The 15,071-nt window shown below is 29.8% G+C and overlaps 2 protein-coding genes across 4 annotated transcripts; one reads left to right on the top strand and one right to left on the bottom strand.

Annotated features, from left to right (window-relative positions):
• Positions 1–3,778: 3,778 nt before the first annotated feature.
• Positions 3,779–6,661, bottom strand: LOC105763844 (tRNA-specific adenosine deaminase TAD1). Of its 3 annotated transcripts, XM_012582223.2 has the most exons (11): positions 6,378–6,661; positions 6,175–6,295; positions 5,922–6,067; positions 5,782–5,829; positions 5,560–5,673; positions 5,237–5,406; positions 5,085–5,161; positions 4,879–4,998; positions 4,717–4,804; positions 4,253–4,366; positions 3,779–4,158 (listed from the first exon to the last, which is right to left on the bottom strand). In XM_012582223.2, the coding sequence occupies exons 1-11, from the start codon at positions 6,532–6,534 to the stop codon at positions 4,108–4,110; spliced, it is 1,206 nt and encodes a 401-aa protein (XP_012437677.1). In that variant the 5' UTR covers positions 6,535–6,661; the 3' UTR covers positions 3,779–4,107. The 3 variants fall into 3 exon arrangements, with proteins under 3 accessions (XP_012437677.1, XP_012437674.1, XP_012437675.1); XM_012582220.2 differs by having other exon boundaries at positions 5,085–5,406; XM_012582221.2 differs by having other exon boundaries at positions 5,085–5,406; positions 5,791–5,829.
• A 4,281-nt stretch (positions 6,662–10,942) lies between these two features.
• LOC105763842 (hypothetical protein) lies at positions 10,943–14,733 on the top strand. The gene is made up of 5 exons (XM_012582219.2): positions 10,943–11,244; positions 12,983–13,033; positions 13,371–13,458; positions 14,052–14,133; positions 14,288–14,733. Exons 1-5 carry the CDS (start codon positions 11,067–11,069, stop codon positions 14,480–14,482), a joined length of 594 nt encoding a protein of 197 aa, XP_012437673.1. The 5' UTR covers positions 10,943–11,066; the 3' UTR covers positions 14,483–14,733.
• Positions 14,734–15,071: the final 338 nt, after the last annotated feature.

Raw genomic sequence — 15,071 nt, 5'->3', positions numbered from 1 at the left:
TGTCACTTGATCGGATAAGTGTAGTGAAGCTATCACTTATCACTTTGTCACTTGATCGAAGTACTCAAATCCGCGTTCCGCTCAATTTGATCATTTATTCATATATCGGCTTACCAACATGTGTTAATTCATAAACCATTCATGGTATTATTTCATGCCAAATCATATACTGAATATACCATACACATATGCTATGAAACTTTATTTTCACACATGAGCTTAAACCATGACCAATAATGCACAAAATAAGCATCATTCATATTTCATCGTTTATGAGTTATAATCAAACATATGACCATTTATACACGAATCATTCATATATTTCCCAATTTTCCTCCTCCTCCTCTCCATTCCACATCCTTAATGTGTATAACACACTTAAACAACATTAACCATAATTTCAATATTCACTAACATGTATATTCAAAGTTGTTTATCCGAGTCAGAGTCACTAAATTATTTTTATCCGGAGCTACAGAGCTCCAAATTAAGATCCGTTAATTTTCCTGAAACTAGACTCACATATCTTCATACCATAAAATTTTCATAATTTTGGTTCAGCCAAATAGTACATTTTATTCTTTAAAGTTTCCCTGTTTCGCTGTCTGACAGTTCCGACCACTCTTCACTAAAAATTAATTATCTCATTGTACAGAATTCGGATGATGTTTTAGCTTGTTTCTTCTAAAATAGACTCATTAAGGATTCTAACCATATAAACTATAACTCATAATCATTTTTTCAATTTTAATGATTTTCCAAAGTCAGAACAGGGAACCTGAATTCATTCTGACCTTGTCTCACAAAATCTATTATATCTCATGATTTACAATTCCATTGCTTACATCATTTCTTTTATAAGAAACTAGACTCAATAAGCTTTAGTTTCATATTTTATTCATCCTCTAATTCAATCTCTACAATTTTTGGTGATTTTTCAAAGTTCCACTACTGCTGCTGTCCAAAACTGCTTTAGTGCAAAATGTTGATTTCCATTTTGCCCCAAATTTCACAGTTTATACAATTCGGTCCTTTCTCAATTAACCCTCAATTAATCTAATTTTCTCAATTAGTACTTTACTAGACATTATAAGTTGTTACACAACTATTGAAATTCAGAATTTCCACATATAACTCTATCTTCAAACTCTTTTACTATTAGGTCCCAAACATTCACTTTCTATTCAATTCTTTCAATAAAATCAGCATATGAACAATTTAAAGCTCTAATTTCATGCTAAATCATCATATACTTCCAGCACATATTCATATCAACTTTCAACTTCTTTCATAAAATCAAAACTAATGAATTTAACAAGTGAGCCTAGTTGTAAAAGTCATAAAATACAAAAATTTCAAGAAATAGTCAAGAATTGAACTTACTTGTAATAAAAATATGAAGAACCAGCTTGAAGAAGCCCTTCCATGGTGTTTTAGCTGATGAGAATTCAGAAAATGAAGAGAAATCTAGATAATTCCACTTGGGTCCTAACTTTATTAAGCAAATTTTGCAATTTTCCAATTTTGCCCTTAATTCTCCTTACTTTCTTGCTGATTTCATGCCTCTGTTGTCCAGCCCAAATAGACCTTGGGTCTATTTGTCTTTTAAGCCCTCTTCCTTTTATCATTTAAGCTATTTAATCATTTCCCAAAATTTTGCATTTGTTACAATTTAGTCCTTTTGTTCAATTAATTATCGGAACTTTAAAATTTCTTAACGAAACTTTAATACTAACTTTTTAACACTCCATAAATATTTATAAAAATATTTATGGCTCAGTTTAAAATCCCCGAGGTCTTGATACCTCATTTCGATTCTAATTATTTTAATATTTATTTCTAGTGCACTATTCACTATTTCAAAAATTTTCCTAACTTCATATTTAACTTATACTTACTAAATTAATAATATTTTCTACCCATTTGTCGAATTTAGTGATCTCGAATCACCGTTCCGACACCTCTGAAAATTCAAGCCATTACATTTTTTTTTTCGTCGGATTTGTGGTCCCGAAACCGCTGTTCCGACTAAGCCTAAAATCGGGCTATTACACTTATAATATGGACTATTTAATAGACTTTTATTTTTTATTGGGCCAGATGAAATTGGGCTTTTACAGTTGTCATTAAAAGTAATTTTTTGAATTTTTAATTGGGTTAAAGTATCATGGAGGTACATGTACTAGAAATCGGATTGTATTTTGTCTCTTTCAATGAAAAATGGGCAAATTAGTCCATGTAAGGGCCCGTTTGTTTACATGTAAAAGGTTTTACTAAAAATATTTTTCTGCATTTTCCTGTGTTTATTTCACAAAAGACAGATTGGTGAACGGAAAATAAATCTTTTTTTCCTATAAAATGATTTATCCTTTTTAAAAACATAAGTCACTTTTCGGAAAAGAGCTCCTCTGTATGTAATTTTATTTTATATAAAATTAACTTAAATCAAGCTTAATATTATTATATTGATAATAAATTTGATTTTTATTTTTAAAAGCATTTAAAATTATTAAAATATTAATATAAAATATTATATTTTTCAATATTATTAAAAAACATATTTTATTATTTATATTTAGTCATATAATAAGTTACTAATATAATTTATTATTTAATAAATTATTTAATATTTTAATTTTATTTTAATAATAAATTTTAAAAACATTAATTTTAAATAATATTCTTCACATGTTATTGAAAATATTCTATATTAATATTTTAATAATAAATATTTTGTAGTATAAATATTAAAATATGTCATAAGTCTACACGTACTCTTCACTTAATTTGCAATTTAGTCTTTGTACTTTTATTTTCAAGAATTTATTCCCTTTACTTTTCGGATGTGAAAATCAAGTCCAATTATTGATATTATTAATTTTTTGTCAATTTTGTTAATATCACATTTTAAATAAAAATACTCACTTGGTAGTCATGTAACTAAAAATGACATTGTAATGAACCTGAATTTAGCAAAATATTTTTAATATATGCAAAAACAATGTAAAATATAAATTTATAGATATAAAATAAACTTAATTAGACAATTAAAAGATAAGAAAATCTCAAATGTATATTTGTTTCATTGAAAACAACTTTTATGAAATATTTTTAAGAAATCTATCAAACAATAAAAATATTTTACAGTTTCATCCAAACACCAAAAAATATTGTAAGTCATTTTCTGGAAAATAAGAAAATATTAAATTTTTCATAAATCGTTTTCCGGAAGTCATTTTCAATGAAACAAGCAGACCATAAGTTAGATAAAAAAAAATACAAATTAGTTCTTCTGTTAAAAATTTCATCCACTTCTACGATTAAAAACTACTCCTGTACATCAACATGATGTACATGTAGCATGTTACCTATCACTGCCTGGTTGTTCTGCCAACCACACTAGTTTTTAACAATGCAAATGTATAAAATGTTTAACAGAAATAATCAATTTGCTCTTTGAATGTATGTATAATAACTAATTTACCCATTTTTAGAGTAGAGAAAGCAAAATGCAATATGACTCCAAATGCAAAAGCCTCCATTGTTTTTTTTTGCAAAATGCAATATGACTCCAATGCAAAAGCCTCCATTGTACTTTTTACCTTTTTATTGTTATTCGATCACATGGTTAAAGAGATCATGTGAAAAAACCAATCAATTATGTTTAACCAATAATAAATTCATATACCAACAGAATTTTATGATATTAAACAAAAGATTTCATTTGCAAAATCATAAAAGCTTTAAAAGTATTAACGTTATTAAATAGTAAATGACATTTTAAACCATAAATGTTAACTCTATTAAAATTTGACTTAACTAATACAAGGACTAAATTGATCTATTTAATAATATAAAGACTAATTTAAATCAAACCCTCTAATAAAAGGATGTATCAGATACTTTCACCTAAAAAAACACCAAACATTGATAAAGGGGTCAGCATGTTTTAAGAAATCCATTGACAACATAGATGGAAATACAGACATCCAACGGCCGAGATTCAAGGCGAAATACAGACATCCAACAGCTTTGATCGGACATGTGTTTCTCCTCCATATCCAACTCTATTGTCCCAACATCAGCTTGAACCAATCAACCAACCGATCACCCTTGAAAGTCACATGAGTTGCCGGAGTTGCCGGAGGGATAATTGCCCTATCGAAAAAGGCAATTAATGGAGGCCGATATCAAAAGAATACTCGTCAGTGTTTCCAAAAGACTAAAACGTATATGGCAGTACACTGCATACCTCGTTACGAATAATTGAGAAATTCTCCAAGTTTACAGGTTTCAATAGCCAATTCCGAAAAGGAGGTCTTCCCTTAAAGAGTTTGGAAGCTGAGCTATATTCTTCTGCCCTGTCCTGCAATAAGCAAATCCAGTAATCACTAGTAGTCCATGCCACTGATGCACTCGTATTCATTTTTCCAAAATTAGGATACTAGGGAGTATAATTTGTATCATTCGGGGTTAAGTCGATGGGAAAGTAAAACCGATATCAGCATTCCATACTAATGAGTAACTCGGTTTTTCAGCTCATAATCGAAGCCATTAAAAGGGTACACAAGCAACCAAGTTATACCGAGAGTTATCTGTTGGTTCAAAAAAGCATGTTTTCTTGCATCTACTACATATTTGCAAACCAGACTAAAATGAATCAAGGTCGAGAATGAAATTTAATAATGTAAGTCCATAAGCATCGAGAATCATTACCTTGAGTTCTCGATAAGAAACCTCGTTGGATGAGCATCTGATTTTGCATTCATGCCTCAATGATACGAAAGTTTCCAAAAATCGCTTCCTAGGGAGGAAAAATGTTCTTATAAGAACACGTTAATGACATGTTTTGGTTCCATTAGCATACTTCTAACTTACTTGCACAACAATGATTCCGTCGATGGATAAACTGCCCCTTTAGAAGATGTGCCTTGCTTTCGTCCGGTAGTTCCTAGAATAACTTCATGCAGCCCCGATTTATTCCAGCATATAGAATACCTAAAAACCAATATATAAATCAATATAAAAAGCAAAAATATAAAACAATACCTACACCTATTTTTTGGTATATTCAATACGAGTACCCGCAAGTTAAGGTGGCTTGAGCAGTCTCAGAATGTTGAAACTCCCTTGGTGGTACCGGTGCCGCACAAAATATCGGCTGCTCACACAGCACTAAAGTATCAAAATCCCCCTGTCCTATATATAGGATTAAGAAACTGTAAACTTCACAAACCTTGTTAACTTCAAAAGGTTTTATAAGCTCATTTGACAAAGGTGTAACCCGCTCGAACAAGGATCTTTTCAATTGTTTCACCAAGCAAACATCCTCAGAAACATAAGGAGATCTTCCGACAGTAACAGAATGCAGGTAAACAGGTAGAAGAAAGTATGAAAGCAGAGCCCCTAAGACGAGACACAAAATGTAAAATCATAAAAAGGAAAACATATATGCCGCACAGTTATCCATGTTTCAGTATCGATGATAGTAGAAACAAAGCATGTAGCATGCAAATGATAGTAGACTACGTATATAATAGCAAGTGATGAACCTTGAACCTTGAACACCAACAACATTCCAACGAGCTATCTTATCAGAACAGCTAACTGACAATGTTGTATCACCTCGACCAGGCTTCCTTTGAACCAATCCAATTAGTTCTGAACAATCTCCTGAAAATGGTGGTACCAATTCAATAAAAGGCACAAGGATCATACATATTACTATCAAAACTAATGTATGGTATAACCATTTCACAGAAATCTTTAATACGAACCGACCATGCTCACCGATAGAAGACGGTACCAGACTAAGTGAAGCATCCCCACCTATTAAACACAACAAGAGGTATAGAAACTTAAAATGCATTCTCAAAAATGAAATTGAAAACTAAAAAAAAAAAAAATCTTTAAGGAATTACATGGTAATTGAGATATGTACAAATGTAATTTCCACGCTGCTCGGATTTTGTACTTTATTCCTCCGGAACCATCCAATTCCGATTCGAAAATCGAGTTTTGAAAACCATTGTTATCATTAAGACATTGAATCTCTGCATAGAAGAACCTGGCTCAATCACAAAAGGGGAAAAATATATAAAAATCTTAGAAACCCTAAAACTTAATTTTATAAAAATCCCTAAAACCCATTTTAGCAAAAAAAGGGGGGGGAACCTTAATAAAGCTCTGCGAGCAATAATTTCAGCATGGGAATCATTGACAATGTTACCACTATGGGTTAATTTTGAGCGGCCTATACATTTCGTTCCCGTGCCTAATGCAATCACTTCCGTATCTGAACTGCAAAAAAGAATAAAAAATAAGTAAATTAATTCAGTATTTCCATGGAAGCACCATCTTCAGCAAATTGATTGAACCTTGAGAGGGAGATGAGAGAAGAAAAGCGGCTAAAACGGTGACTTCACGTCCTTGAGGCTTCCCTTTCTTGGGAAGTGATTTGTAGAGTGAAAACACTTTGTCTGCAACTGTGGGTCCCCATTGTTTCTCTTCAAGTTCCAATTGAGATTCCTCCATGGCAGTAAGTCAAGCAAGGAAGGAAGGTGAAAGGTGAAAACTGAAAAGGAGAGACTGTGAACTGTGAAGCTTTCCACTTTGACTGGACTCGGGCTGGGTGGTCTGGTGGTTGGCCAATGGGGGCTTCTTCGAGCTACCCGGTTCGCTGTTGGGCTTGCTCTAAATCTTCGCGTTCTTCGTTAATTTAAGAAAAAGGCTAATATACTAAACAAATCCTTTAACTTCTACACCTTGTTCATGTAAGTCCTTTTTTCATAGCCAAATTAGCCCTGGCCTTTAAATTTTATTCACGAAAGCTCTTGTTTTTAAAATTAGTTAGCATTTTATGCTAAATTGTTAATGTGACAGAATGACATGCTAAATTTTGTTGACTTTGACAAACATACAAAAATATAATCTATTATTGTAATTAATATGATGGACTAAAAATAAGTAATCACATAAATAATATATAATAAATAATACAAAATAATATTTTATTCGGTAAAAATACCATGAAGGCCCCTACATTTGTCTCCTCTACTCAAAAAATAGGCAAATTAGTCTTTGTACATTAGATCAAAGAGTATACTAGTCTACTTCTTTTTTTAATTTCCATTCATTTTCTATTGTTAAAAATTGGCATGTCTGACAGAATAATCAAATTATGACACATGGCATGCCACATGTACCTTATACTTACGTATAGGCATTAGTTTTTAATAGTATAAATTGATAAATTTATTAGCAGAAGGGTCGAGTTACTCTATGATCTAATGTATAGGAACTAATTTACATTATTTTAAGTAGAGGGGTCAAAATGCAATCCAGCTCCTAATATAAGGGCCTCCATGGTACTTCTACCTATTTTACTCTTCTTTATTTTATTAGTTTATAATTTAATATAGGTATACTTTTAATTTTACATATACAGATGATAAAATGTCATTAATGATTATTTCTCGTTTTATTATAATTCACCTTATTGTGTTCTCATTCTTGCATTTAAATTCAAATATATATCTCATTGTAGATTACAATCGGTAAATCGTAAAATCTTTTTAGGGGCGAAATTAAATTGTAATTTTTACGATAGGAAAAATGCAATTTCACCATTTTAATAGACTATATCTTTATAAATTCTAAAGGATTAAATCAAATTTTTATATTTTAGGGGGTCAAATTGAAATTTTACCTTTACTAATTTAAGATTAATTTTAAAGGGGTCATATGGAAAAATTTTCATTTTAAGGGAGGCCGGGGCCCTTGCCACCCATAGTTTCGCCACTGGTTATAGTCTCATTGTAATAATATTCAATTTAACTATTACAACAGATAATCAATTAACATGTTTTTTTTTCTCATTGATACTAAAATAGAGGTATTAATGAAATTTCTGAGCTCAATCCTAAACTTGACTTAACTCGGAATGCTCAAATGACTCATTTCTTTATTTAAAAAAATATTTTTAAAAAATTTAATTATAAGAATATATAAACATAAACTTAAATTAGTTTTTATATATTTTTAATTTTTAAAACAAAAATCGGAGCGAACTTCAAATTATGATTTATTCATTCCGAATTCACGTTTTTAAACTAACATGACTTCAAATCATTTTATTAAGAGAACAATGAATTAGACCAAATCGAATTAATTTGAGATTTAAAACTTAAAATTAACCTCACCGCTATGCAAAAGAAATTTTAAGACTTTTTAGATATGTTGTGCATTTATTTACAGTTAATATAAAACTTACGTGATGATAAGATTAAATATTATAACAATAATGATGCACTTAACAAAAGAAAGGTAAACCTACATGTCAAAAGTAAAGATTAAAGAACTATAATCATTAAATTAATAATAATCTTAATAATAAAATATTTAAAAAGACAGCATTAAAGGTGATTGGTCCCCTTTTATTGCAAAATGGCCAACCAAGTGATTAGCAAACAGCGAGCATCGAATCAATCAAAGGGATCCCATGCAGGTCATCACCTGTTTGCTTGGCTGGTCACCACCCAAATTTAGGGTTTAAACCTTAATATTTTCCAACTTAAATCTAAAAACATCATCTCTTAAAAGACTAACTCAATCATCACGCATTTTATTCCATTTAATGATTTCCTTTATCATCTCGATAAATTTTAAACCTTAATCTATACCCGATTTATCAGTTTAATCATTAATTAAGTGTTAAATATCAATTCGAATATGATGTAAAATATTTATACTCATTATTATTTAAGTTTTTGGAGAATTGATATAACCCTCAATCGAGTTATTGACTCGATTAGGAAAATTATGAAAATATTTTTCATAATTAAAATAAGTTATATTATTCGAGAGTATTTTAATCTTTTATTTTAATAAATAAATAAATAGATATGCATATTGTGAGATTTAAATCCGAACCAATTGCATTAGTAAAACATTTGATTTACCACTCAACTAAAACTTTGTTTTTATAATTTTATTATTCACACTTTATTAATTCCATCAATTGTATATCTTTACTTACTATTATTTAAGTTTCTAATTGAGTTGGTATAATATGATTTCTAATAATAATATACTTCATTGAGTTTGTGTCACAAGTGTTAACTCGACACCGACTCAAGATTAATGACAACACGATGATAAACGATTTAATCTATTTTTTAATTTTAATATTGTACATATTTAATGTGTTATTATTAATTAGTTTGAACCATATATTTCATTATTTATTGTATGTTATTTTAAACATACATTTATGTTCTAAAATTGTGATTTTCAGATACATATGCATGTGATAGGATTTCTAATATTTATAACACGTAAAGTAGTTTGTAAATATGAGTGCACTTATTACATAGACAGCTTGGATATAGTGTGTTAAAAAACATGTGAATAAAATTTAGGTAAATTACACTAATAGTCACTCAATTATTAATAAATTTCTTTTAGTCTCCTAACTATGAAAAGTTCCATTAATTTTTGTTTTATCAGTTCAATTGAATAAATTATTAAAAATTTAAAAATTTAAAAACATAAAAATCAATTTAACTTTCTAATTTGATCGAGAGTCTACAAACTTAACCTCTTATTATTAACTGGTACTCTAACAAATTTTTTATCTAACCGATTAAACCAATCTAATTTCGAAATTAATCCGGTTATCCAGATTGATTGCGGATTAACAAATAAGGTATAAAAAGATTTTGTTTTTTTTCTTAAGACAAAATTAATCCGTTGGAAAACGACAAGACACACCTGGGATTCTTCACGCCAGCTCATCAATTTCAGGTCCCTGTTTTTTTCCCCAAACGGCGCAAAGCCTTTCAATATCATCAAACCAATCAATGCTGGTGGTGGGGCCCCTACTCTTTCCCATCACTACATGACACGGTGTTAGTTCCCAGCATTTATGCCTTAAATCCACTCCACGTCGTCGTATCTCACTTGCCCATACACGCGGCATACTTTAACCGCTTTACCTGTCGGCATAAAATTATTTCCCTTCAATTAAATTTTTAGATTTAAAAAAGAAAAACCATCACGAATTTGATTAGTTTTTTTTATATTAATTTTAGATTTTTTATGGTTAATTTTTAAATAAAAAATATAATGATAAATTTAATTTCTATGTTTATTTTTCTATCATTTTAGCTTTAATTCTCTTTCTCAGATCAATTTAATGGTAGATTTTAAAATTTAGTTAAATTATTTTTTAAACGAGAAATTAATAAAATTATTAAAATTTTAACAGTTTTAATGTGACAACTCATGTGACAGACTTCATTGATAATGTGAATTTTTTTAAATTATAAATTTTGTAAACTTTTAAAATTTTATGAAGTATAAGTGGTTATCACACCAACAACCATATCATTATCCTTAAAATTTAATGATTTAGTCAATTCTTTTACAGAAAAATATTAAAATTTAAAAATTAAAACCCAAAATAACAAATATATATATAAAATACAATATTTTATACTTTTTAAAAATATTTATTTTTAAATCATAAAAAATTAAAATTAACTATACCTTTTTTCTTTTTGGCCACAATGTCTCTCTCTAACCTATAAATAAGAGGATAACACACTTCAACACACCCGAACTTATGCCCTCTTAAATTAACAACAATATTCATACGAACTAAATTAAAACACAACCAGTAAAATTAACTCTAACATTGGATTTGGAGGAAAGAAACCGACCACGGATTCTAATAAAATTTTATTTCTGGATATCGTTTTTTTTTCTTCAGTCCCACCTATCCCTACTTACACTCTACAACACATTTGTCTCTTTTCAGAACATACCAACCGTTGGATGGAATAAATCGAAGATAAGTATCCAAAATCAACGGCAAATGGATCACTATTTGGGCACTTTGTGCAGTATATAAAACTGCATACTGATATTAAATGAATTTATATCATTTAAAGCTAACGTTACTAAATATTATAGAGATAATTGAAAATTTTCTAGACTTATCCATTACCAAATTATTATCATTTTTCTTTTTCCTTTCACAAATTGTACACCTATAAGCTTTAATTATGGCGGAGGAAACGAAGAAGGAGGTTGCGGCTGAAACGCCTGTGGCTCCGACGCCGGCAGTGGAAGCTCCAACGCCGGTAGCGGAGGATCTTAAAGCTGATTCCAAGAAAACAACCGTAGCTCCACCGCCAGCTGAGGAAAAATCCGATGAATCGAAGGCTCTTGCCGTCGTTGAGAGTAAGCTTTGTTCGCCATCGCCACTCATCTTTTTTATGATTAAACGTTTTTCTTTCAATTTTATATATTATAATAACCATACTTTTCATATAATCCAAAATTCCATCATCTTTTTAGTTCATTAAATTTGTAATCAATTTAAATTATCTTTAAAAAACAGAGCTTAAGACTGTTTAGTATGAAGTTATACATTGAATCGCTTTCTCTAGTGTCAATTTAATTCAAATTGAGACAAAATGTTAGTCAATTTCTTCTTAGTTACAATTAAAATAGCTATCAGATCGCTTCGTTGTAAATTTTGAATTTTGAAATTGAGAGTCAACATAGCTCGGCTCGTTAGTAATTAGTAGGGGTGCAAACAAGTTGAGTCGAGCTCCGATACTAGTAAGCTCGAATTAGGGTCGAAGGTAAAAAATTTGTTGGAAGTCGGAATTAAATTTCATATTTTTATAAAAATTAAAATGCATTTTGCTATTTTAATAACTTATATCTTTTGAATATTTTAAAAAATTAAATTAAAATTTTATTATTTCAGTAAAATGTGTAATTTTACCATGTACTAATTCAAATTTTAGGTAGTCAAAGCCCCTACCAGCCACCTTAGTGTCGCCCCAAGCTCGAACTCAATTGAACATCTATTTTAAAACTCAAGTTCGGCTCAAAATATTATTAAGCTAGACTTGATAATTAAACTTAGGGTTAATAATATATATTAAGACTCAATTTAATAATATAAAAATATTTAAAACATATATTAAAATATATATTAAAATGAAAAACTTGATAAGATTCACGAACCATTCGAGTCAAGTATTACTGAGCTCGAATTTAGCTTTATCAATAGCTCGAGTTATTTGAACTTATCTCAATAATTACTAAATAGAGTCCAAGTCAAATCCAAATAACTTGACATCAGTGTTTCATTTACACTCTTATTTTTTAGCATTTAATAAGCATTAAGAATAGCCAAAGTCTCATCATCACCTTTAGTCTTCTACCAACTTAAATACATGCTTAGAAAAACAGATTGAGAAACACTTAATTTATGAATAAATTAATTGAATTTCCACTTCAAAAATGAAAACTAGACCCCTAAGGAAAGTATAGTTTTCTAGAAGTAGAATCCTACTTTTGAAGCGAGGCTTTTTTTTATGGGATGACCTTTTCTTTTCTCCTTTTAATTCATCAAAATTCATTAATGTTATGAAAGGGATACTTCTGTTATAGGTTTTTTTTTAAATCAAAATTCTTTTCTCAAATCTACTAATATAATTAGGCTGGCAAAGTGATTTATTATATATATATATATATATGATCTTTTGTGAACATTGTTCTTCAATTTGTTTATCATGTGGCATTTATTAACCATTATGGCTGCTTTAATTTATTTTTTAAGGTAAAATATTAAAGTTGGATAAAGTTGCTTTGATGCTACACCCTGTCTTATTTATTTGCTTTTAAGATTGCATAAACAAACTTCAATTGCAATGTCATATATATATATATATAACTTCTATATATAGAAATCCCATAATTTTTCCCAGTTTTGTTGATAGTTTTAGAGAAAGTTTTACTATATATTCTTCTTCAACCTGAGTTTTCTTTTTCCTCCATGGACTCAAAGAGTGAGCTTACATTTTAATTCAAATGATGCATCATTTTCCAATATCATTTGCATAAGCTAATTGTCATCATTCTTCTAGTAGTTCCAACATTTTTTTTATTTTCATTTTGACAGAAGCCCCTGAGCCAGCACCAAAGAAAAGTTCAACTGGATCACATGATAGAGGTATACTTCTTCTTCTTTTTTTAATCTATCAATATTACAAGCCCCGAATGAAATTAACTCAAATCAAACTAACTAGCAGACTGAAGAACCCACACATTTATATTAGGTGTGATTCTAACTGAATTCTCAAAGTTTCCTAGGCTTCATTAGGGTAGAGGTATACCTTATTTGAGGCAATCATTATCATCAGATTTTCGAACATTTTCGAGGCCACTGTGACCGAATTTGATATTCTCTTGTGTTCGTATTATCTTTTACTGTTGTTTTTTCACATAGTCTCCATAGAGAATACGAAAAGAGGATATTTAAGATGAATCACGTTTTTTTTGGTATTCAGATGTTGCTCTTGCGGATCTTGAAAAAGAAAAAAAGTTGTCATTCATTAAGGCATGGGAAGATAGTGAAAAAACCAAAGCTGAGAACAAGTAAGGCTCAAAACTCTCTTTGATTAGCTATATATTTTAGTATAATTAAAGTATTCTTTTAAGTTCGAGACCCGTTCGATTTGCATTAAATTGAAAAATATGAACTGGTGTATGAATTCTCCCCTTGTAAAGATAGAAGTTTTTCTTTATAGTTTTAACTTTTCATAATCTTCCATTTAGTGTTCCATTGCTGTAAATATTCTGGTCAAATTATGGTTTTGGTCCTTTTACTATGCTCAAATTTGGATTTAATCTATGTACTTTAATTTAGCATAATTTAGTCTTAATTAGTTAGTCTAGATAGTTAATGATTTTGGTTAAAATCTTTACCCCTTCCAATAAAAAAATCCCTGTTGGCATAATGAGTTGGAACTTGGAAGGGTGCTTTAAAAAAAGACTTCATCTCATCATTTGGACTAACTGGTAATATTATAAAATAGGAGAATCAAATTATGTCAAATTAAGTATAATGACTAAATCTCACATTTGAGCATAATAGAGGTACCAAAATCATAATTTTAATTAAATATTCTATCTCTATGTGGAGCTTATTTGCTAAATAGTTTGTCAACATTACTGAAATTTATGAATAGGGCCCAGAAAAAGCTCTCTGCTATTGTAGCATGGGAGAACAGCAAGAAAGCAGCTCTTGAAGCAAAACTCAAAAAAATTGAGGTATTTTTTCCCCATTCTTGCTCGATTTTCTGGATAACAAAAGGCTGAACATTCGAGATTTGTGTTTGTCATATGATAAAAATGGAACTTACTCGTATCGAACACACATTCATATCATATTCTCGGAAACTTTAACGTGTCCGAGTATCGACAGGAACAATTGGAAAAGAAGAAAGCCGAGTACGCCGAGACAATGAAGAACAAGGTAGCTTCAATTCACAAGGAAGCAGAAGAAAAGAGAGCAATGGTCGAAGCCAAACGTGGAGAAGAGGTTCTCAAGGCCGAAGAAATGGCTGCTAAATACCGTGCGACCGGACAAAGTCCGAAAAAGCTCCTTGGGTGTTTCTGAAAATTTCTGGTCCGGTTTTGAAATGAATTTCATTAAAACTTGTTTGCTTGCAAACACTTTTTTTTTTCTTTTTTTTCCCTTGTTTGTAACTCCATGTTTTCAATTGTGGTTATCTATCTTGTTTGTTTCTATGTTGTTTTTGTGTCTTGAACAATGTGGAAGAAGGACATCATTACAAATTATGTATTATTGGATGTGTTGTTATAGGAATACAATTTTATTTTATTGTTCTTTGAGGACAACTTTTTTAAGGTTTTTCTAATTTGGGTTATGATCGAGATTACTTAGTTGATTCGGTTCTGTTAATTCAATTTTGATTTTGGGTCGGTCAGTTAAAACAAGCTAAGTTGGTCGGTTATCGGTTTTTATATCAAACATTAATGATCGAATTATCTGAAGCCCATATCTATTATAGTATTGTCCAAACTCAAGTAAAAATATCAATGATTCAAAATCAAAACTTCAAATCCAATTATTTGAATAAGTAACTTGAAAGGATTCGAACTGTTATTTGAAGTGGCTAGAACCTTAAATTTTTTAAATTTGTAATAATCCGACTTGAAATGCTCGATCATTAAATTCAATTTTG

This window comes from Gossypium raimondii, chromosome 12 (assembly GCF_025698545.1).
Source record: "Gossypium raimondii isolate GPD5lz chromosome 12, ASM2569854v1, whole genome shotgun sequence".
In the NCBI taxonomy this organism is placed as follows: Eukaryota; Viridiplantae; Streptophyta; class Magnoliopsida; order Malvales; family Malvaceae; genus Gossypium; species Gossypium raimondii.
Note: the sequence above shows the minus strand (reverse complement) of the source record. Positions and strands in the feature narration are given on the sequence as shown.

Excerpts from the sequence above, each read along its gene's own strand:
- LOC105763844 (XM_012582220.2), bottom strand. The coding sequence starts at position 6,534 with ATGGAGGAATCTCAATTGGAACTTGAAGAGAAACAATGGGGACCCACA. Across the intron at positions 5,407-5,559 it reads GAATGTTGTTGGTGTTCAAG|GGGCTCTGCTTTCATACTTT; the intron begins GTTCAAGGTTCA and ends GTCTCGTCTTAG. Across the intron at positions 4,367-4,716 it reads TTTCTTATCGAGAACTCAAG|GACAGGGCAGAAGAATATAG; the intron begins GTAATGATTCTC and ends TGCTTATTGCAG.
- LOC105763842 (XM_012582219.2), top strand. The coding sequence starts at position 11,067 with ATGGCGGAGGAAACGAAGAAGGAGGTTGCGGCTGAAACGCCTGTGGCT. Across the intron at positions 11,245-12,982 it reads GGCTCTTGCCGTCGTTGAGA|AAGCCCCTGAGCCAGCACCA; the intron begins GTAAGCTTTGTT and ends TCATTTTGACAG. Across the intron at positions 14,134-14,287 it reads CAAAACTCAAAAAAATTGAG|GAACAATTGGAAAAGAAGAA; the intron begins GTATTTTTTCCC and ends GAGTATCGACAG.